At 39.3% G+C, this 22186-nt stretch overlaps 1 protein-coding gene across 9 annotated transcripts in view; it reads right to left on the bottom strand.

The window, feature by feature from the left end:
- The window catches only part of CEP170 (centrosomal protein 170), a 188508-nt gene that overhangs the window by 40687 nt on the left and 125635 nt on the right, over positions 1–22186 (bottom strand). For all 9 annotated transcript variants that reach the window (XM_054023210.1, XM_054023211.1, XM_054023215.1 and 6 more), the window contains 2 exons: positions 15806–15932; positions 4289–6163 (listed from right to left, as the gene is read on the bottom strand). In XM_054023210.1, coding sequence (XP_053879185.1) covers positions 4289–6163; positions 15806–15932 — 2002 coding nt within the window. The remainder of the gene's footprint in view (positions 1–4288; positions 6164–15805; positions 15933–22186) is intronic.

Raw genomic sequence — 22186 nt, 5'->3', positions numbered from 1 at the left:
AGGTTTTGGCCTGGAGTCGGAACGGAGTCGGAGCAGAGCTCCAAAAGCCCTGCTTAAATAACTCCTCTCCCTCCCTGATATTTATCCCTCTGATGTATGTATAGAGAGCAATCATATCTCCCCTCAGCCTTCATTTGGCTAGGTTAAACAAGCCAAGCTCTGAGTCTCTTCTCATAAGGTAGGTTTTCCATTCCTTTGATAATCCTAGTGGCCCTTTCCTGGACGTGTTCATTTGAATTCATCTATTTTAAACATGGGAGACCAGAACTGAACACAGTATTTCAGATGAGGTCTCACCAGTGCCTTGTATAATGGTACTAACACTTCCCTATCTCTACTGGAAATACTTCGCCTGATGCATCCTAGGATTGCATTAATCTTTTTCACATTGGCAGCTCACAGCCCTTGTGTGATCAACCAATACACTCAGGTTTTTCTCCACCTCTGTCACTTCCAACTAAGCCTCCATTTTATAGCAAAAATTCTTGTTGTTAGTCCCAAAGTGCACTTTACACTATTAAATTTCATCCATGTCTATTGCTCCAGTTTTCAAGGTCATCCAGATGATACTCCAGTCCTCCTCTGTATTGGCAATACCTCCCAACTTTATGTCAGCTTCAAATTTTGTCATATTCTCACTTTTTGTGCAAAGGCCATTAATGAAAATGTTAAATAAAATTGGTCTCAAGACCAGTCCCTGAGGAACCCCATTAGTAACCTCTTACCAGCCTCACAGTTCACCTTTACTATGACCCCTTTATAACCAGTTCCTTATCTACCTTTGAATTCGCATATTAGTCCCCATGTTCTCCAATTTAACAAATAATTTCCCATATGGAACTGTATCAAATATCTTACTGAACTCCAGTAGATTAGATCTACTGTGTTTTCTTTGTCTAAAAAATCAGTTATCTTCTCAAAGAAAGAGATAAGGTTGGTCTGGAACAATCTACCTTTTATAAAACCATGTTGTACTTAACCCAATTACCATTTACCACTATGTCCTTAACTACTTCATCTTTCAAAATTTGTTCCAAGACTTTGCATGCAATTGAGGTCAAACTAACAAGCCTGCATGCAGTTTCCTGGATCACTTCCCCACCACCCTTCTTAAAAATAGGTACCATTTTAGCAATTCTCCAGTCATAGGGTACGCCCCCTGTATTTATAGAATCATTAAAAATCCTTGCTATTGGGCTTGCAATTTCATGTATCAGTTTCTTTAATATTTTTGGATGGAGATTATCTGGATCCCCCAGTTTGGTCTCACTAAACTTCTTGAGAATTGTCTTCCACATCAGATGTAGTAATTTCTATCTCCATATCCTCATTTCCATTAGCCACCCTGCCACTACCCCAAAGCTCCTCAATACCCTTATTAAAACCTGAGGCAAAGTATTTGTTTGACTATAAAAGGGTTAAAAAAAACTAGATACGTTCATGGAGGATAGGTCCATCAATGGTTATTAGCTAGGATGGGCAGGGATGGTGTCCCTAGTCTCTATTTGCCAGAAGCTGGGAATGGGTGACAGGGAATGGATCACTTGATGATTACCGGTTCTGTTCATTCCCTCTGAAGCACCCGGTGTTGGCCATTGTCGTAAGACAGGATACTGGGCTAGATGGACCTTTGGTCTGACCCAATATGGTTGTTTTTATGTTCTTATGTTTAGGTGTTGGGCCATACCTAGATTATCTCTAATCTACACCCCAGCCTCAGAACTTAGTGGGCCCACTTCTTCTTTCCTTGTTTTCTCTTTTTATTTGTATGGCTATAGAACCTTTTATTATTGGATTTAATTTCCTTTGAAAGGTCCAATTCTGCTTGGCTTTTGGCAGTTCTCACTTTTTCCCTACACTTTCTGATCTCCAAGAGGTAGCTTTCCTTGCTGGTCCATCCCATCTTTCATTATTTATAAACTTTCTCTTAATAACCTGTTTGAGATGCTTGCTCATCCAACTTGCACTGCAACCCTTCCCTACAAATTTTTCCCCTTGCTTGGGATGCAGGATTCAGATAGTTTCTGTAACTGTGGCTTAAGATAAGTCCAAGGCTCCTTATATATAACTCTTTCCTCTAATGGTCTTTAAATGACTTTACAAATTAATAAAATAATGAACGAAGCGTCCTAGCAACCTGCTGAGATGAGCAACGATTGTCGCCATTTTAGAATGAGGCAAATAGAGGCACAGTGTGACTAGGGGTCTGTGTACATTAGTGACTGTTACACCAGTATAGCTACACAGTCACAAATTTCTGTAATGTACACATGCTCGTAGTAGCATGGCTATAAGTCACAAAGTTTGTGAAACAGCCACAAATGGAACCCAGAACTCCTAACTCCCAAGTAGCTTATATTCCTTATTGATATTCCATAGTGCCTGAAGAGTTCATTAGACCATATTTTCTCTCTGATATTGGCTTTGACTGTTTTGTTAACTATTTTTTTTAACACTTTACACTGAAACTTTTGTTTTCCATAAATGTTAGTGTTTATAAAGATGATGTTTTGTTTTTTTAAAGAGTAGTAGTCTTTCTACTGCAAATATTCCAAACAATGGTGATGTGCCCTTTTTATCTGTTTGGTTAGCTTGGGATAGATAGCTCATAAGGTGGCAAGCTTTTCAGCTTTTCCCTTTGAAACTGCAAATATTTTCTACAAAAACCGCAGTAGGTTTTGACCATGGAATGCAGTTAAATCAACAAGAACACTGCAGGAATGAGAGCTGTAACAGACTAAAGCATTCCCCATTGTTAAGGGAGCTGAACTATAACAGTAATATGGAAGTCAGTGAGCACACTGTAGTTCATATTTTCACAAAAAAACCCTACTCCTGACTCATACTTTTGTCGAAAACAGAAAACAATCATGAGACAAAACAAGAAATTTCTAGTGTTTACCTCTTCAAGGGTCAATATCACCAGGGTCTGGAATAATGATAGCTAACGTTAATTAAATCAACCTTGTAAATTAATTGCAAGCTCCTCAGAAGTAACTGTTTTGACTGAACTGATGTTACAGTCAGTCGACTGGACACACAAATCTTAGATACTGGTTGAACCATCAGTACTAAATGTGCCTGATATAAATACCCAGACAGATAATATGCTGAGAAAAATACCTACATCTCCCTTTTAAAGTATTAGGGTAGATGGCTTGGGGTATTTTTTTTTTTTTTTTTTTAGTTTCACTTGAATTCATGAGGATTACTGGCATTTCTGAAGACAACATTCAGAATGTAACAATACATGTGACTTCACATTTCAGGGAACATTAAGATTTATTGTTCAAGGAATAGATTTCTCTTAAATTAACCTGTGATTTAACCAGTATTTACCTCTCAAGGCAATAAATATTGATGAGCAGTACAACAGAAGTTACTAACTACTAAATATGCAAGTTATATATCAGCAATGGTTTTGCCAAAACAGCTTGGTTTATAGGCTCAAAACTATTAATTGTAATATTTTTTCATGTAAATATTAAATAATAAGGGAGATGTCAGAGAGGCTGAATCAACAATTTTGACAATAAGTGATCTGAGAAGAAGAAGAATTCTGGCCCCTGTAAATACAGATCCTCTCTTTTCACATAGGAATAAGTAACATAAATTGGTCTAGGACAGGCCTGAAGCCCTTGAGAGTGAAATAGATTTGGGTTAATACACAAGCCATTTAGTTTTGGAATATTTCATTCAGTATTTTTGTGTTTAGAAGTATATATATTTTTCTACTTGTTACTTCTTACTTTACTTATTGTTTTAATTAAATTACACTTTTGTATTTTTAGAAGCAAATCTTAAATTACCTTGCATTTATCTTGTTGATGCTCCTTGCCTTCCTCAGACTGCACTCATAGTTTTGCATACTTACAAACTTTCAAATACATTTCCTAGTTTTTAACTCATTGAACAGTGCTGCTGACCTAAACATTTAGAATTCTGACCCAAGCAAAAGAGGTTTCTAGTATATCTACATTTTTGTACTATGCCAATCACTGCAGCATTTGAGCACCTCAGATACTATAGTTAGTTGGAAGTTTCCAGTAAAAATCATAAACCAAATGGCTAAGGAATTAAAATCTCGTCCTTGTATTAAATTTAAAAATATCTGCAACGATAACTAATAGAACTCCTTTCTCAAAGAGGAGGACTGCTTCTACTAAAGTTTGAGTTAATGCTTCGTAATAAAGCATTATTAGTTTAACACTTATAAAAAGAGAAAAGCCCAAGAAAATAAACAAAATATCAAGTACTGAAAAGACTAAATCCAAATAATCTCACATACCTGATGGAGAATTATGGGCGGAGGTCAATGATTTGGATTTAGAATCAGAAAGTCGAGAAATGCTATTAGCTCTAGTTCTAGCAGAAACTTTACTACTATCTGCTGATGGTGTTAATCTTCCACCACTTCTAATGATAGCTTCTGCAGTACGAGATGAGGCAGTGCTTCTAGTTATTGTAGCTTCAGAGTCACTACGTGCTGATAAAGAACCGAGCCTAGTTCTGCGTGGTTGGGCAAGTAAGTCAATTCTGGAGATATTTCTCCTTCCTGAGGGAGGCTTTGATGTAGAACTTGTAGTGGACACTTCAGAAGCCACTGAAGCTTTATCTGCATCAGCAAGTTCGCTATCTGAGGCTTCACCAAGTCGTGCTCTGCGCAAGAGAGAAGTCCTTGTGGGACGAGGTCTTGGAAGAGTGATTGACTTACTGGATTGCCCAGTTGTAACAGGAGAGGTCTTTGATTTAGCTGACTTACTGCCTTCCATTTTGGAATGTAAGAGTTCATCTGCAGAGGTAAAATAACCCCTTCCATGTGATTTGCCAGAATAAGTTTCTTGGTCAGATGACAAGATATCAGATATGGCAGAATGTGGTACACTAGATGTTTGGTCATCATCTGTTAAATCTACTGAAGGTTGTCTCATTCTTCCACTGGGTTGCACAAGTTTACGACCCTCTGCTCTTGAACCAGCATCTGAAGATCGGCTTTTAGTTTTCTTTTCTATCTTTTCTCTAGCATTTGTTGCAGAAGATTTTAAAACATCCTTGGAAGGAGAACTAGTGGAACATCTATCTTTATACAGGGTAGTAAAGCTTTTTCGCTTTTGAGTGGTTTTTCTTTCAGTGTCACCAGTAACCAGACTGATTGTGCTAGCAGTGTCTACATCTGACTCGGGTGATATGGAATTATCTCTGTTATAGCTAGGAGTTTCAGGTCCTTCATCTGTTTTGTTTTCTTCTCGTAATTTAGCTTCAAGGAACGCCATTACTGCTTCTGTGTCTTTTAAAATAAGTGTTGTATCCAGACTAGAATCAGTGTCCACGGAATCACTTCTCTCACGTATTCTGTTTGTGGAGGTTAAAGCAAACGAAGGGGGAGTAGATCCAGTTTGTTTATTAATATGAGGAATAAGCTCTATAGGTATATTTGTACTAGGTTTATCTATAGTAAAGCTGCCTTGTCTCACTAACGGTTTTGAAGATTCTTTCTTCTCTCCTCCTAATCCTTTTGGAGTTTGGCCTTTTATAATTTCCTCAGTTTTTTTTCTTTTCCCTTCACTTTGGACAATCTTCATTTCTGCTTTACTTGTAGAATGTCCTGGGGCTTTTTCTTGATGATTATCCAACATTTTATGTGGAGTAGGAGTTTCCTCTCTACCTTTCTCAACTTGATTGGCAAGAAGTTTAGCTGAAGACACTTTAGTTGAAGTCCTATGTGCCTGCTCCTTTTGCTCTTGCTGTTGAATTTTAGCTAAAGCTTGCTTTACAACTGAAGTTTCCCTGACAATTTCACTTTTCTCTTTACTGGAAGAAGAGCAGCTAATGGGGTGAGAAGACACTTTGTTGTCTCCACCAGGTTTAGGAGAAAGGCCATTCATTGTCCTGTTTGCCTTAGCCATGCTTCTACTACCTGCATCTTGTGGCATTTCTTTTTGGGATGCATGAGTTGGAGTTTCTTTCTCTTGAAGTTCTGTGTCTTGTTTTTCACCTATCTCTGATCTCTGATGAGATGTAACCTTTGCTCTTAAACTTTCAGTAGCTTTTTCCTCTTTTGGAAGCTGTGGAAGTGTTCTCCTCTTTCGCTCGCCTTGGCTAGTCACAGAAGTGGCTGAGCTAGTACTTCTAACTGAAATACCAGATTCACTGATGTCCGTATCTAAAAATGGAATGAAAAAACCTTTTGGAAATCAGTGACTGAAGAGCAAATCTACCAATAGAAACATGCATTCTTAAGGTTACATAGAAGTAATTAAAGTACATTATTTCTATTGCACAGAGAAGAGAATTGGAACTTTATCTTTTGTGAAATGACATTTAAAAGTCCTCCTAAACCATGACACAATAGATTATGTAAACCAGTCAATTACTTTCACCAATCTATTAGTCACAGAACAGACATTTTAAGACACTGGAGAAAAATATTACCTATTAATAAAAATACTTTTATGCTACAGTATGGCACATGAAGGTTCTGATACAAACAAGGGAATATTACACACTGTGACAAGCACACATCAAAGCACTGGTATGAAATGAACATCTGTCCAAGTAATGGAATTCTTGTGCGTCAGCTGTGGTTTCTTACAGGGATCCCCTAACAACCAAATGCACAGAGCTATGCATTATCTTTAAGCGGCATCTTGCCTGGAATTTGGTGTGTTGCATGGTTGGGCAAAGGAAGGTGAAAAACTACAGTGGTAGCAGGGCAGGAATAAGAATAGAGAGAGCGATGATCTTCTCTCTTGTTCCTGGTATCTGCTTATTAACAAACAGACTTATTTTCCTCCCAGAACTGGTGAATTTTGGCTGTGACCAGACAATCACCCACTTGTGAACCACCTTGTATTCATGACCACAAGGTTTAAAATCTAAGACCAGAAAATTGGTTCTCAAACTGTTGAGTATGGGCCCCCAGTAACCCTCAGTCTTTCCTGACTGTATACACAACTAAACAATTTGAAATTCAAGCAGAGTAGGATTTGGGTAATGGGAAAGAAGGTGGGTCTACAGGAGAGACTCTTGGTGGAAATGGTCTGCAGAATAAAAAAGCTGGAGATCCACTGCGTCTAGATCAGGGAAGGGCAAACTATGGCCTGCAGGTCGGATCTGGCCCATCAGATCTTTCAATCTGGCCTGCGGGATTGCCCGCCCTGTGGCCAGTGTGGCTAAGACAGACTCCCTGCCTGCCCTGGACCCGCGACGCTCCTGGAAGTGGCCGGCACTAGGTCTCTGCGGCCCCTGGGGGAGGAGGAGAGCAAAGGGCTCTGTGCACTGCCCTTGCCTGCAAGCTCCGTCCCCCACAGCTCCCACTGGCCGGGAACGGGAAACCGTGGCCAATGGGAGCTTCAGGGTGATACCCAAAGGCGAGGGCAGCATGTGGCGGAGCCGCCTACTCCACTCCACCTTCAGGAGCCACTGCTGGACATGCTGGCCACTTCTAGGAGTGGCGCAGGGCCAGGGCAGGTAGGGAGCCTGCCTTAGCCCCGCTGTGCGCCGCTGCCACTCCGGAGCCACTTGAGGTAAGCGGCGCCGGGCCGGAGCCCACACCCCGAACCTCTCCTGCACCCCGCACCCCAACCCTCTGCCCTGAGCCTCCTAACCCCCTGCTTTGAACCCCCTGCCACACCCCAAGCCCCTGCCCTGAATCCCCTCCCACACTCTGCACCCCTTCCTGCACCCCAACCCCCTTCCCTGAACCCCCTGCCACACCCCGCACCCCTCCTGCACCCCAACCCCCTGTCAAGCCCCCTCCTGCACTCCGCACCCCCTGCTGCACCCCAAGCCCCTGCCCAGAGCCCCCTCCTGCACCCAACCCCCCTGCCACACCCCGCACTCCTCCTGCACCCCAACCTCCTGCCGAGCCCCCTCCCGCACTCCACACCCCCTGCTGCACCCCGCACCCCTGCCCAGGGACCCCTCCCACACCGTGCACTCCCTCCTGCACCCCAACCCCCTGCCCCAGCCCTACATTCATGGCCCTGCATACAATTTCCCCACCCAGATGTGGCCCTCGTGCCAAAAAGTTTGCCCACCCCTGGTCTAGATGATCTAATAGGTCTTTTCCATCTTTACAGTTCTAATTCTATGAAATGTTTAAGGACTTTTGTTTATGTTACTGGCACCCCGCAGGACCCAGATTCTTAATAGACTATAGAAGTTATTAGAGAGACAAGGTAGACCAACTTCTGTTGTGAATGGGACAAACTGCCAAACTATACGTAAGCTTATCTCTCTAATATGAGACTGACACAGCTACAATACTACAAACAACTACAGAAGTTCTGATATTGTGGCTGTTGTAAATGCACAGTAAATCTACTTTTCTCAGGACAATGATTAACTGTAAAGCTGCATTGCTGAAACAACCTGGTACATCTTGAGTCTAGTAACTTCAAAGGCCTGTTACCAAACTCCAAATTACTTAAGTTTAAACTGTGTGTGTGATGAAGTCTGCTACAGTCTTTAGGCTCATGCAGGATCACAAAGCTGGTAGCTCATGTTTTTAAAACTAAAGAGAAAAAATAGTAAGAAAAACAAAAAAGATTTACCCCTGTAAGTCTGAATAATGACAGGAAAGATGGGACCTACCACTCCAGTATTTTAATTGTGTGGACTTTCTGGGGTTTCCACTCCCTCCAGTCCTACATGCTATGCAAAATTGCTCTGCAGAAGATGGTCAAATTTCCACTTGTTTCCACTGCTTTTAGGCACAAAAAGTGAGCACGTCCAACACGGAAGTTCAATAGCTCACTAATATTGCTTTATTTTAATACTTTTGCTGACTTTACTTAATGCAAAAAGAAGCCATCAATGTCTCTAACCGTAGTGGCCTCATCAAGCTGATAAGACTGAATCTGCCCCAGATCCTTTCCCCTCAGCTTTGTGTAATAAAGAGATCCTCTATGACTCAATTGCTGGCTGGAATATGTACTTTGAGGGCTGTCTCTCATTTGGCCTTGCAGCCTGAACCACGTTGAAAAAATATTTTTTCTATGAAGCCCAGAGTCCTCAAAGTCCTGTTTCAGACATTGTTTAGTCCTCCATTAAACATCTTTCCCTGCCCGCCTGAGACTAAGAACCATCAGCACCTCACTTATGTAAGACTCCATTTATTGGGGATCCTCCCATGACCAACTAACATGTTTTTAAATGTCCTTGTCCACTCTGTGGACAAAATCATATTTAATGTTGTGCTATTTAATACGGTTTCTAATACAACACATTTGCCCAGGGTAGACAATTTCACACAGGAAGAAAAGGAGAGGGTGGTCAACTTGGAAAATACCAAGACAGCAAAGTGTTGCTGGCTAAAAGTTAACACGGAGTTAAATCAATCTTAGTTTTGGTCTGCTGGCACCCAAAGACAGTGGCTGTAGACAGTCCCAATTGCTGGCTCTCAAATAGACAATATAATGAATCCACTACTGAAGTCTGCCTCCATTCCAATCGGGGAGATTGACCAGGTTCAAGTGTCCCAGGACAGAGGGACTTTGAAATGGATAAAAGACTGTCTGTGATTGGGAAGAGATACTAACTGAAGGGTCAGACAAAGGTAGAGGCTGCAGGACCATAGTCTACCTTGTTCAGCTTCAATGCTGGGGCGGATGCCTTAGACAAGGGTAAGGTGGCCACTCACATATTTCTGGAATAGCAGACATTCCTGTACTTCTAGGAACAGCATGGGTCCGCATTCGCTGGCATGACCTTGCACACAGAGCATGCAAAGCCACGCTGCATAGGGGTCACTATTTTTAGGACCGCCCCATGCCAGCTGAGGTGGGTGGAGCAGCATGCTCTTAAAAATGGCATCCCCCATCCAATTTTGTCCCTGTACTGAACAGGGGACAAGCCTCTCAATACTGGACCAGTGGCCTCCCTAGCCAAGGGCATGGGGTGGCACAACCTAAACTTGCAAGATAAGGAAAAGGTTTAGGTAAGATAATATGCATATAGGTGTTTTGCTTTTTCATTGCCATTGTTGTTTCCTCTGTCGTTTTCCTGTGGACAAATAAGTAGCACTCTGTTTGGAACAAGCTGTTCTCTGTCAATGCGCTTTCATACTGCTCTCAGGCTCCTGGATGGAGTGGCCAAAATGGATTTGGACCTTCTGAGGATGCAGTTTTGAACAGGGGTGCCATGACCTGGGGACCCAGTCTAAAAGGATTCCATTCTGAGAAAAGTACAGGTGGTGCAGGCCTATCACTTGGAAAAGATGTGCATGGAGAAACTGAGTGAGGGATCAAAAGTACAGCTCACCCTGGAACAGTAACAGCCTACCATAAAGATTATTGGGGTGAAAAAAACAGTTAGTTACCTACCTTTCCATAACTGTTGTGCTTCGAGATGTCTTGCACATGACTATTCCAATTTAGGTGGGCACGTGCCCCATGCACAGATATCAAAGATTTTTTTCCCCTCAGTGGTAGCCACTGGGGTGGTTCACTGTCGCGATGCACCATTGCATGCTGGTATAAAAGCAGAGCTGCCCGATCCTCCCTCAGTTCCTTCATACCAGACAGACTCTGACAGAGAGGGGAAGGTGGGCGGGTCATGGAATGCACACGTGCAACACATCTCGAAGAACAGTTATAGAATGGTAGGTAACCCTTCTTTCTTTTCTGAGTGACTGAACATGTCCATTCCACTGTAGGTGACTCACAAGCAAATATACATGGAGGTGGGTTTGGAGCCTAACTGAAGAGTGATTGTAAGATGACCCATCCGAAACTGGACTGACAGGAAATGCCATAATGAGAAGCAAAAGTGTGGAGTGATGAATAGGTTGCTGCTTTACAAATGTCTGATCAGCACTTGCACCAAGAAAGCTGCAAAAGCTGCCTGCTTTCTAGTAGAATGTGTCAACACTCTAGCTGGCGGGATTGTATTAGTTAGTTGCTAGCATAAACAAATGCACTAAATGATCTGGGATGAGATTCTCTGAGTGGAATATGGTTGGCCCTTATGTCTGTCTACAACTGCTACAAACCACTGAATAGAAGATCTAATAAGATTTAGCCCACTCCAGGTAGAAAGCTAAAACCCTTCTCACAGCTGTGTGAAACTTTTCCTCATCCCTATGCGCATGGGGTTTTGGAAAGAATGCGGGCAAACAAATGGCTTGGTTAACATGAAAATTAAAGACTACTGTCATGAGAAATTTTGGGCGATGGTGGATATAAACTTTATCCTTATAGAAAACTGTACCAGAGTTCTCAACTTGCTCACCCTTTTGCCTGAGGTAATAGTCATGGAAAGTTGAAGAAGGGAAAAAATGGCCAGGGGCTCGAAGGGAGGTCCTTTCAATTTTGCTAAGAATAAGTTCAGATCCCGAGGGATGGGGTCTTGTATATGTGGCTATAATCAGACCAAGCCCTTTAGGAAACAGGTGACAATGGGGTTTGAGAAAAGGGATCTATTATCCATCAAGACGTGGAAGGCTGAAACAACTGACATATGCATCCTTATACATCTAATAGTCAAACTCTGTTTTAGATCTAGAAGATAGTCCAGGGGTGTCCACTTCTGGAGAAGTCCTTCCACTTAGCCAGGTAATTGTTCCTAGTTGACAGTTTTCAGGGGATGGCCTTGACAGACCTGGCACTGACAATCCTCTCTTGGGAGACACAGCATTCCAGCGAGGTCTCTCCCCTGAACACTTTGAGTGTCTACCTCTGTCTGGCTTCAGGACCGATTCAGTTCAACGAGGAACTGAACTTGAAAAAGGCCTAAGCCTTTTCTTCAGTATGAGGGAACGGCCCTGAGGATCAGCCGGCATCTCCAATGAAGCGCTCTGTATCGAAATTGATAAACTTGGGGCAATTTCTCCATGTGAGAATTCCAACAGGGGTCAAAGTGCTGCATCCTTAGGCAAGCACATAAGCCTCCCCACCCTGTTTTTTTCTGAGCAGGGCTTGAATCTTTGCAAATGTGACATTTGTTACTAGCATGGGATTTCCCCAAACATTTCAAGCAGGCCAGATATGGATCGCTGACTGGCATGGGCTTTGCACAGGTTCAGAAGGACTTAAATCTCACCAAATGAGGCATCGTTCTGGTACTGATATTGGTACCAAAAGATAAAAAGTTGTCAAAAAAAAAAAAAAAATCACAAAAACGGAAACCTAGCACTAAAATTGTCTGAACTAACTATAACTAAAACCACTAATCTACAACAAATAGGATCTTTATTCAGAAAGGAGAGGAAAACACTTGAATTAACAAGTCTGGATTGCTCTGACAACTGTCACTGGCGGTAAGAAGGACCTGAGGTGTGTCAGGGACAGCTCCGCTCCCTTTTACCAGCATGCAGTGTGGCGATAGAAGATGCTTGAGCCATCCCTATGGGTACCACTGAGGGGAAAAAAATCTCAGACATTTCTGCAGGTGCATAGTTTTGGAACCAGGGAGGTTTTCTCCCGAATGGCATACTAACGATAACTACTAAGCTAAAATATAAAACTATTTACAATGAGTTTACTTTACAGGTAATGCATGGAGTGAAGGAAGACATGATTCTGACTCAGGCCATGTGGAGGCAAGAAGGAACTGGATCCTCTTCTACCCTTGAAATATGAGGAAAGCTACTGTGTATATGTGGGTCAACGGATGCTGAAAAATTTCTGGACTCTAGGGAGCAGCACTCAAAGAATATATATTTAGACATTTCTACAATAAATATTAACTACAGTAAAAGTAGAGAGAAATATTCATTTTACTCAGCATTTCCAGCAACAGCTCTCTGCAAATGTGCTAGTTGCTGCTACTGTGTGTTGCGGAATGCCAGGTGCTAAATACTTCTATTTTTAATATGTTTCTGTAGTTATCTGAGACCAAAGAAGTTTTAACTTTGTATCATTGGTAAGAATTACAAAGTCAGCCATTTTTCACAATGAAGTCATGCACACCAACTCCTAAATTAACCCAGCAGAAAATTCCTCCAAGACATTATCCCTGCACTGCAGCCACCATGATTGCAAGAGAATACTGTGGCTTTAGGAAAGCAGCATTGCTTTAGGGTGGAATTTTGATATTACATTCATTTCAGAGTCATGAACAACAAAGTTGTCATGAATGACACACACACACACACAAAAAGGGACATGCCTGGGTTGCAGGACAGCAATATAAAGCACTGGAGTAGTAGCTCATGAGTTCCTAGTCAATTAATAGTATGCTCATTTCAAAAGTTGGAAAACTCAGTGAGACTATATCGTCCTGTGATTTCCAGTCCATTTTATAGTAATGCTTCAAGATGGAAACAGCTATATAAATATGTAATATTTACAGTAAGAATTTAAATACATCATTATCATCACAGCGTTTAAGAGCTGTAGTGATAGACGAGGACCCAATTGTGCTAGCACCATAAAACAAAGAACAAAATGAAACCTGGGGAGGATTTTAAATTTATAACCTTATAAACCTTGCACTAGAACCTTTGATTTTCAAGTATCTGTGTTTAAGTAATCAACCCTGTGTTCTGCATTGAACTTTTACAAATAAAGATGAAAAGAAGAGAAAAAATAAACAAAGGGATTACACCTCCTTCACAGTCAAATATATGTTTTAATGCACAACATAAAGAACAGCATATTCAAATAAACAAGCCTGGCAAAGTTGTTAATAAAAGAAGGAGGGAGCCTGAACACTTGCCACTCAGAAGAGACAGGATAATGTGGTTTGGCAACTGCATGGGGTTTTGATGATAGCACTATCAAATTATACTTAGAATGTTTATTTGGACCATACAGTTGAAGTTTCAGGTTGAGTGTTTACTGTTCAGTCCACTATAACTCAGTGGGAAGGGGTATATACAGGGGAATATGCCAATAAAAAGATTTGACAAGCTTACCCAAACTGAAGCTTACATGAATGTCTCCTTTTATATTTTCCCAATATAGGTTCCAATAACCTTTTTTCTATACTGTTTGGCCTAGTTTATCATTAATATAAAGCAGGACTGTCAAGCGATTAAAAAAATGTATTGCGATTAATCGCATTGTTAAATAGAATACCATTTATTTAAATATTTTTGGATATTTTCTACATTTTCAAATATATTGATTTCAATTACAACACAGAATACAAAGTATACAGTACTCAGGTTATATTTATTTTTGATTACAAATATTTGTGCTGTAAAAAAAAGTATTTTTCAATTTACCTCATACAAGTACTGTAATGCAATCTCTTTTTCATGAAAGTTGAACATACAAATGTAGAATTATGTACAAAAGAAATTGCATTAAAAAATAAAACAATGTAAAAGTTTAGAGACTACATGTGCACTCAGTCCTATTTCTTGTTCAGCTAATCACTCACACTCAGACAAACAAGTTTGTTTACATTTGCGGGAGACAATGCTGCCCACTTCTTGCTTACAATGTCAGCTGAAAGTGAGTATGGGTATTTGCACGGCACTGTTGTAGCCAGCGTCGCAAGATATTTACATGCTAGATTCGCTAAAGATTCATATGTCCCTTCATGCTTCAACCACCATTTCAGAGGACATGCTTCCATGCTGATGACAATTCTGCTTGATAATCCAAAATAGTGCGGTCCGACACATGTTCATTTTCATCATCTGAGTGAGATGCCACCAGCAGAAGGTTGATTTTCTTTTTTGGTGGTTCAGGTTCTGTAGTTTCTGCATTGGAGTGTTGCTCTTTTAAGACTTCTGAAAGCATGCTCCACACCTCGTCCCTCTCAGATTACAAAAGGCACTTCAGATTCTTAAACCTTGGCTGAGTGCTGTAGTTATCTTTAGAAATATCACATTGGTACCTTCTTTGCGTTTTGTCAAATCTGCAGTGAAAGTGTTCTTAAAACGAACAACGTGCTTGGTCAGCATCCGAGACTGCTATAATATGAAATACATGGCAGAATGCTGGTAAAACAGAGCAGGAGACATACTATTCTTCCCCAAGGAGTTCAGTCAAAGTTTAATTAACACATTTTTTTTTAAACGAGCGTCATCAGTATGGAAGCATGTCCTCTGGAATGGTGGCCAAAGCATGAAGGGGCATACGAATGTTTAGCATATCTGGCACATAAATACCTTGCAATGCTCGCTACAAAAGTGCCATGCGAACACCTGTTTTCACTTTCTGGTGACATTTGAAATAAGAAATGGGCAGCATTATTTCCCATAAATGTAAAGCAACTTGTTTGTCTTAGCAATTGGCTGAATAAGAAGTAGGACTGAGTGGACTTGTAGGCTCTAAAGTTTTACATTGTTTTGTTTTTGAGTGCAGTTATGTAACAAAAAAAATAACTGACATTTGTAAGTTGCACTTTCAAGATAAAGAGATTCCATTAAGGTACTTGTATGAGGTGAATTGAAAAATACTATTTCTTTTGTTTATCATTTTTACAGTACACATACAGTGTAATAAAAATATTATAAAGTGAGCACTGTACACTTTATAGTCGGTGTTGTAATTTAAATTGATATATTTGAAAATGTAGAAAAACATCCAAAAATAGTAAATAAATTTCAATTGGTATTCTACTGTTTAACAGTGCAATTAAAACTGCGATTAATCATGATTAATTTTTTTCAGTTAATCGCATGAGTTAACTGCGATTGATCGACAGCCCTTATATAACGACTAATTAAATATCAGACTAAAATATAATTATGAGGGTTTTTTTTTTAAAAAAGACTTAGCAGAAACGTAACTGATGATGAATCTATAGTACTGGTGATAACTAAACTATTTGTCTAGTTCTGTAACTAAGTCCTTCACTTCCATACACAATTTGCTACAGAAATTAAGATGACGACAACTTATCCTACCGTTTTCTAGAGGAGCAGGTGCAGATGACTCCAACCTCATGTCATCTTGGTCATGTCGGGTATGATTAGCAGCCAAACTAGCCCACTGGGACACCCAACGTTTACTTCCAGATGCAGCAGAGCCTTCCTGAGAAAAAAGAAATAAGACAAGAAACAGCAGATTTTGCTTAAAAGTATGTGATATAAAGTTGATAAACCGGTATATTATCAAAACACAGATGTGTCTGAAATCTTAATTATTTTCATGGAAAGTGCAAATATTAAAGGAACTAATTTTAATTTATTTTGGAGAATCCTAATGTTAATACTGGATTGACAGTCTTAAATCCTTTATTGCGCTAGACAGATGCAGAACAACTACAGGCTGGGCAGTGGTTCCCAACATTTTCCCACTGAGATGAATATTTAAACAATATATATTATGTGAAAGAATATATGCCTAGGTGAAACGAGATTATTTCATTCCTGAACTTAGAGGAAGTTGTTGACAAAGGTAGAGCTAGCAGGCTTTAACCACTCAAAAATTAATATATTTTTTCCAGGGGGAAAAAAAACCCCAAAAGGGCAAGGCAGATATTTTCTCCAGAGTAAAAGAGAAGCTATTAAATTGACCCTGACAGGAAGACTAGTTTAAGGATTGGAGAAGCCAGATAACTTGGAGTACTTCAAAAAATAATGGGTATTAGTAGCATATGTAAACATAATTGCCGGAAGATAAAGGTGTCTGGAACTGTATTTCTACATGAAAATGTGAAGTGACTGGAAAAGGTATCTGGCTTTGTAAATTATAAATAAACTGTATCGTTAAAGTCCAACAATATAGCTTCATGTATGAACCAAAAGACTGAATTGCATTTTTGTAGCCAAAACAAAGGAAGCTGAGGACATTTTTAGTTTAGATAAAAATTAAATGATTGGGTTTACAAGATAACCAGGATTGTCTTAGAGGTATCACTGTTGTCAATGTAAGGAACCAATGATCTGGAAAGAACAGGGTCATAAAAGATAGTATCCTGAGAGAAACTATGCTTGAATAGCTTTGATTTCTATTTACTTAGCTTTCCTTTTTAATCAAAGTTTAGACTTCTAAAATTAGGCTTATATACAGGACATGTCCTTATGTCTATGTGTTTAATATTATGACTCAATTTATTTTTACTGTTGTATAATTTAAGATTATACTGGAAAAGTTCTCTAAATATGCAAATATAATACTGCTATTATCATCTAACATACCGCAGCATCACTGTCTGTGCATCTCACTCATTCACATAGACAAACAAAAATCATATGTCCAAAGGCTCTACTGAAGTTAATGAAGACTAATAGGATGGATACAAGGGGGGAGGGGAGGGGAGGGGATTGTGTGCAGGGAATTCATCTTTAAGAGTCTAAAAAGAACAATTTTATTGACAATTTATATCTCCAGTGAAGATGGGTAATTCTAGCTAGACAACATAGATTAAGGTAGAGGAACTGAGACCCACAAATGTACCTCACGAAGAATCTGGATGAGCTACCTGCACTCTTGAGAGTTTAGCTGAATCTCCATTGTCCATTGAATTCTTCGCACTTCCAATCAGACTGCCAGTTAGGGTATATTGTGATGGTCATTTTCCCACTTGGAACTGGACTGAGATTCCTACATATTTCATCTAAATCATCTGACAGTCCTGAGACATTAGCAAATATCAGCAAACTATTTTACTGAGTGTCTAAAGTAAAAGGTTCTATATTCTACTGACAATTTTGAGTCAACCCCATCCACTCAATCCTTCTTTAAATGTTTAAAACCCCAAATCATTAATTTGTTTAGATTTCACACATAGAAATAATATATTTTAAAGAACAAAACAACTGAAAATCATTCTCTCATTTAATTGTCAAGATTTGAATTCATGGTACTGAATTGCCCCTGCTGATGCAGTTGACATCACTAACACAAAAGAGTGCAAAGAATGCTATGAATCTAGCTTCCAACACTATTTTAGGAATGTGAAATGCAGGAGGAACCCATCAACCTGATCTTTGCCGTTAGACAAACTTCAGCAATTTGAATTCATTTTTCAAAATCAAATGTTACAAGTTTCAGTTCTACTTATAGAAAATTAAGGCAATTTTTCATTCACTTTAAGTGTGTGTATTACTGGCCACAATGGAGAAGAAAACGATGGCAAGAAGAATGACAGATCTTTCTACAACAGTTCATATATTGTACGGAATTATATAAATAACTTGCAGTATTTAAAGACTAATGGAAGAAACTTTTGTTAACATCTAAAGTTCATCTTCCTTTTTGGTTTACCCTAAACTTTATTTACTTCATTTTCCCCTGTTCCCATTCACAGTATTGTTTTTATTACAACATAAACTCCTGCCAAAATATGATGTAGAGACCAATTAACCACCTGTGAACCATATGCTAAAGGGAAATATGAGTAGCTCAGCTTATACTACCCGTAAACCCAGGAACTTAATCACCTTTATCAGAAGTCTGAACTCTACCAGTTTGTGGAATAGGAGATTATGGCCAGCTTTCGCAGACCCAAAAATTAATGATAACAAAACGAGCTTTATATTTTACTTTCAGAAGACAATTAAATTAGTTACACTGCCAACATATAACTCCTACTTTTTATGTAGTATTCAGGGCCACAGGTTATGTTGCCAAACCTCTGCTATAGTATTGTGTTGTGAAGATAGTCACATTATTCAGCCTCCCTTCCTTCTTAAATTTCTACTACAATAATGAATAGCTTACCAAAAGTGATAAAGTTACAAAACAGTTTTATTTTTAAGTCTAACATACATCACCATGGTGGAAAACATCCAATAGGACACACACATATATCAAAAAAATAAAGTTACCAACCCTATAGTTATTCCTATAAGAAGTCGTACCAACAGCCTCTCAGACTTCCAAATCACCAGGGAGACATCCTCTGAGCATCATCTTATGTTGCATAAGGAGTTTCCAAATCCCCCCGTCTTTCAGACAGTTTCAGATTTAAATTTGAGACTTTGACTCTCAAGCTATTCACATTGACCCAACTTTCCCTTATTCACTCCTTTTACCTCCATCCCCAATGAACTGGAGCATCAAATAACCCCTTACTGTGACTTTTAGCTCTAAACTCCATAGAGAGCAGCATATCTTCAGGTAAGATTTATGGACTATACACCAAAGGGTTGCTACAGACAAGCTTCAGGTTTAAAGGACATGGCTGAAAAACTCCTACAGTACATAACATAGAACACCTTAAGTCACGCCAGAGCAGTTTTTTTAACCAAAGGGAAAAAAAGTAACTACCAGATATTCCAGGCTGAGTGCTTTGGCTATAGGAATGGATCAGAGAATTTACTGACATCCAAATGATTTGTTTTGAAGGGTCGAGTTAATGCAATGCAAGTATAAATGATAAAAATAAAACCTTTATGAAGCACAGTGATTCAACTATTCTACCTAATATGGGTGCAATATGCTAAGTAATCATACAGAATATATTTTCTCACACCTCAGAATATTTACTAGCTATGTACTACTACTATCACTTAAGCGAGCAGAAAAAGTGAACATAGAGCTATGCAAGACCATGATATCATCAAACTGGTGCATGTGAACCTGAAAGTAGAGTGCCAAAATTTTAACAAGACTGCTTCCATTTTGTGCAAAAAGTAAAAGAAAACCATGAAGTAAAAGAGCAGAGACAAATTTTATGATGTTAGTATCAAAGTAAAAGATTACAAAACTGTGGTTAGTCTGAAGTAATCTTACTGCTGAAAATTATGTGCAAACTGTGGGTGAAAGGGATAAATCCTAATCTCAAACTGGTTAAGTATTCACATTAATCAAATTCATAAAAAAATTTACCTTGTTAATTATCCCACCAAAAACTCTCTAAATGTGCTAACAAATTTCATTAGCTTTTTTCCTTAAATCATGCTGACCTCTGGTGGCAAGTGGCTGCTGTTTAATATAGAAAATACAAGTGTTTTAAAATATTTTTATTGAATGGTTGGAATCGGAAGCTGAGCAGGTCATTATTTATACAATAATTATTAACTAAGCTGCAATAGTTTTATGTTAAGTCAAAGAACTACATATAATCAATCGAAATCTTTTACTTACTCCATTCTATTTTATTTTGTTCTATTCCCTCCATCAATTTCAGCCAATCTCAGAATATTTAACCATTGCCATGTAATACAAGATTGCTAATCTCCTCAATGAAAGGTGCTAATTTCACTCCTTCATTTGGATGTATATCTTCTTCTTGATGTATTACAAGCATTTCAAACTTAACACATCTAAGACCAAAATTATCTTTCCACCCAAAAATCCTTCTGTATGACTATTGACACCACTTTCACCCTTCCAATCACCCAGACTTGCAACATGTATTATTTTTTATCCCTTTCTCCTTTTCATTCTACTCTCATATCCCTTGCCTCATCCTGCCTCTTCATCTGTGTCTCCAAAACTTATGATTATTTTTTTCTCTCTAATACGAAAACAGTTTTAGTATGTATTCTGGTAACTTTGTACTTTAAATACTGCAATCCTCTCTCTAGTTCATCCAAAAGGCTATTGCCATGATCATATTCCCATCCTCCAGATGCTTAAATTTGAATTAGCTTCTCTTTTTCTTTTGCTTAAATACAATCTACTTCTACTTTCAAAGCCTTCCTTAACTCCTTCCCCAACTACAACTGTCTTCATCTCTTCCTGAGTTCACTCTGACTCTATTCAGTATATCCAAGATGCTCTTATGACAATTCTCTTGGCATTCTTTATCCTCTCATGACTTTGCACCTTCTTTGATATCACCCTTTGTGGCTTGGAATAGCCTCATAAATAAAGCTGTGCCAAAAGCCCTCCATCTCCAAACATTTACAAACCTACTAGTTCTGCTAAGCATTCTGACTATAAAGAGACAATCTGATATTGCAAACTAAAGTACACCCAACTTTAAAACTCCAGCAGCATGTAGGGGATTTAAACCTGCCTTAAACAGGCAGATCAGGATTCCTGTGCAGGAGGAAATCCACAACTGGCATTTAGCAGTATAGGTGACTCTATACCAGCCACTCCTCACCACTCCAGCATAGATGGAGTGTGAACCTGTTCGGAATTACAGGGGGTGACACTGATCCCCAGCCAACATTATGGCCCCTAGAGGACAGTTATTAACTGGTACAGTTTGGAGCTGCTTTCAAGCTGCTCTAAACTATGCTGGGGATGGTAGACAACCCCAAGAGTATGCAACCATAAACAATTCCTTTGCAGCTCCTTATTCAGCTGTGCTCAACATTCCCTGGTCACAGCTGAGGATTCAGCCCACGGTAATCAACTCAAATGAACAGACATAATGGAGTCAGTTTAGGAGACAGTGTCAGTCTTCATTCTGTATCTTTTGGCATTGGTTAAAATCAGGTACATGTTATAATTGTGGCATAATCCCCTTTTACCTGCAAATAAACTAACACCAGCCTAGAAACTCAAGCACAAAGAACAATACACACACAGAGACACACACGCAACACTTGGCTATGTGTGCAGTTAAAGAAAGACAAAAAAAATCTTCCCCCTCTTTAGATAGTATTGGAAGATGGAGAGGACACAAGGGAGCTGAAAGCTGAAGAAAAGGAAACAGGAAAAAACACAATAAGTCAGTGGATTTACAGCTGAAAGTAATGGAGCAGGACAAAAGAACTTGTTTAACAAGTTTTGTATTTTGGTTTATAGCATAACTATTATGAAAATAATATTTTCACAGTCACTATTCAAGCATACATTTTAGATATACTACATATGTCAACATCATGATTGCACAGTAACTATCATACCACCAAACAAGATAGATTCTGCTATGGTAGTTTCTTAGCAACTAAAAACAACTTATTTGCACTAGCAGGTGGTAAGCACACAGACACGTGTCAAGGTCTTGATAAATAAGAACTTAATAAACTTCAACTGACCTCTTGCTGGACCATCTTTCACCATAAGTCCTGCCAAGGCAATTAAGAGATGCCCTTTCTTTAAGTCATGTAGAACATCATCCTGCATCAATCTGATTCTGTTCTATTTCTATTCTATTCAGCTTATCAGACTGTGCCCTTCAATCTGCTATCTGAATGCCATTCAGGAATCCAGTATTAGGTCTGACAAACATCTGTCACTTGGATATAACTGATTTATATATACAGGCTCAGAACTTCTAGTCCTTTGCCTAATTGACAAAACCACACTGCCTTTCAGACATCTAACATCAGTGCCTTCTCAAAGGCCAGGTCTCAATTGCAAGCTCCAACTCCGAAGATGTCCATCTGTATTTCCCTGTGACTGTTTTCAGAACTTATACTTTTTTTCTATGTGGGTCA

Source organism: Malaclemys terrapin, chromosome 3 (genome assembly GCF_027887155.1).
Source record: "Malaclemys terrapin pileata isolate rMalTer1 chromosome 3, rMalTer1.hap1, whole genome shotgun sequence".
In the NCBI taxonomy this organism is placed as follows: Eukaryota; Metazoa; Chordata; order Testudines; family Emydidae; genus Malaclemys; species Malaclemys terrapin.
Note: the sequence above shows the minus strand (reverse complement) of the source record. Positions and strands in the feature narration are given on the sequence as shown.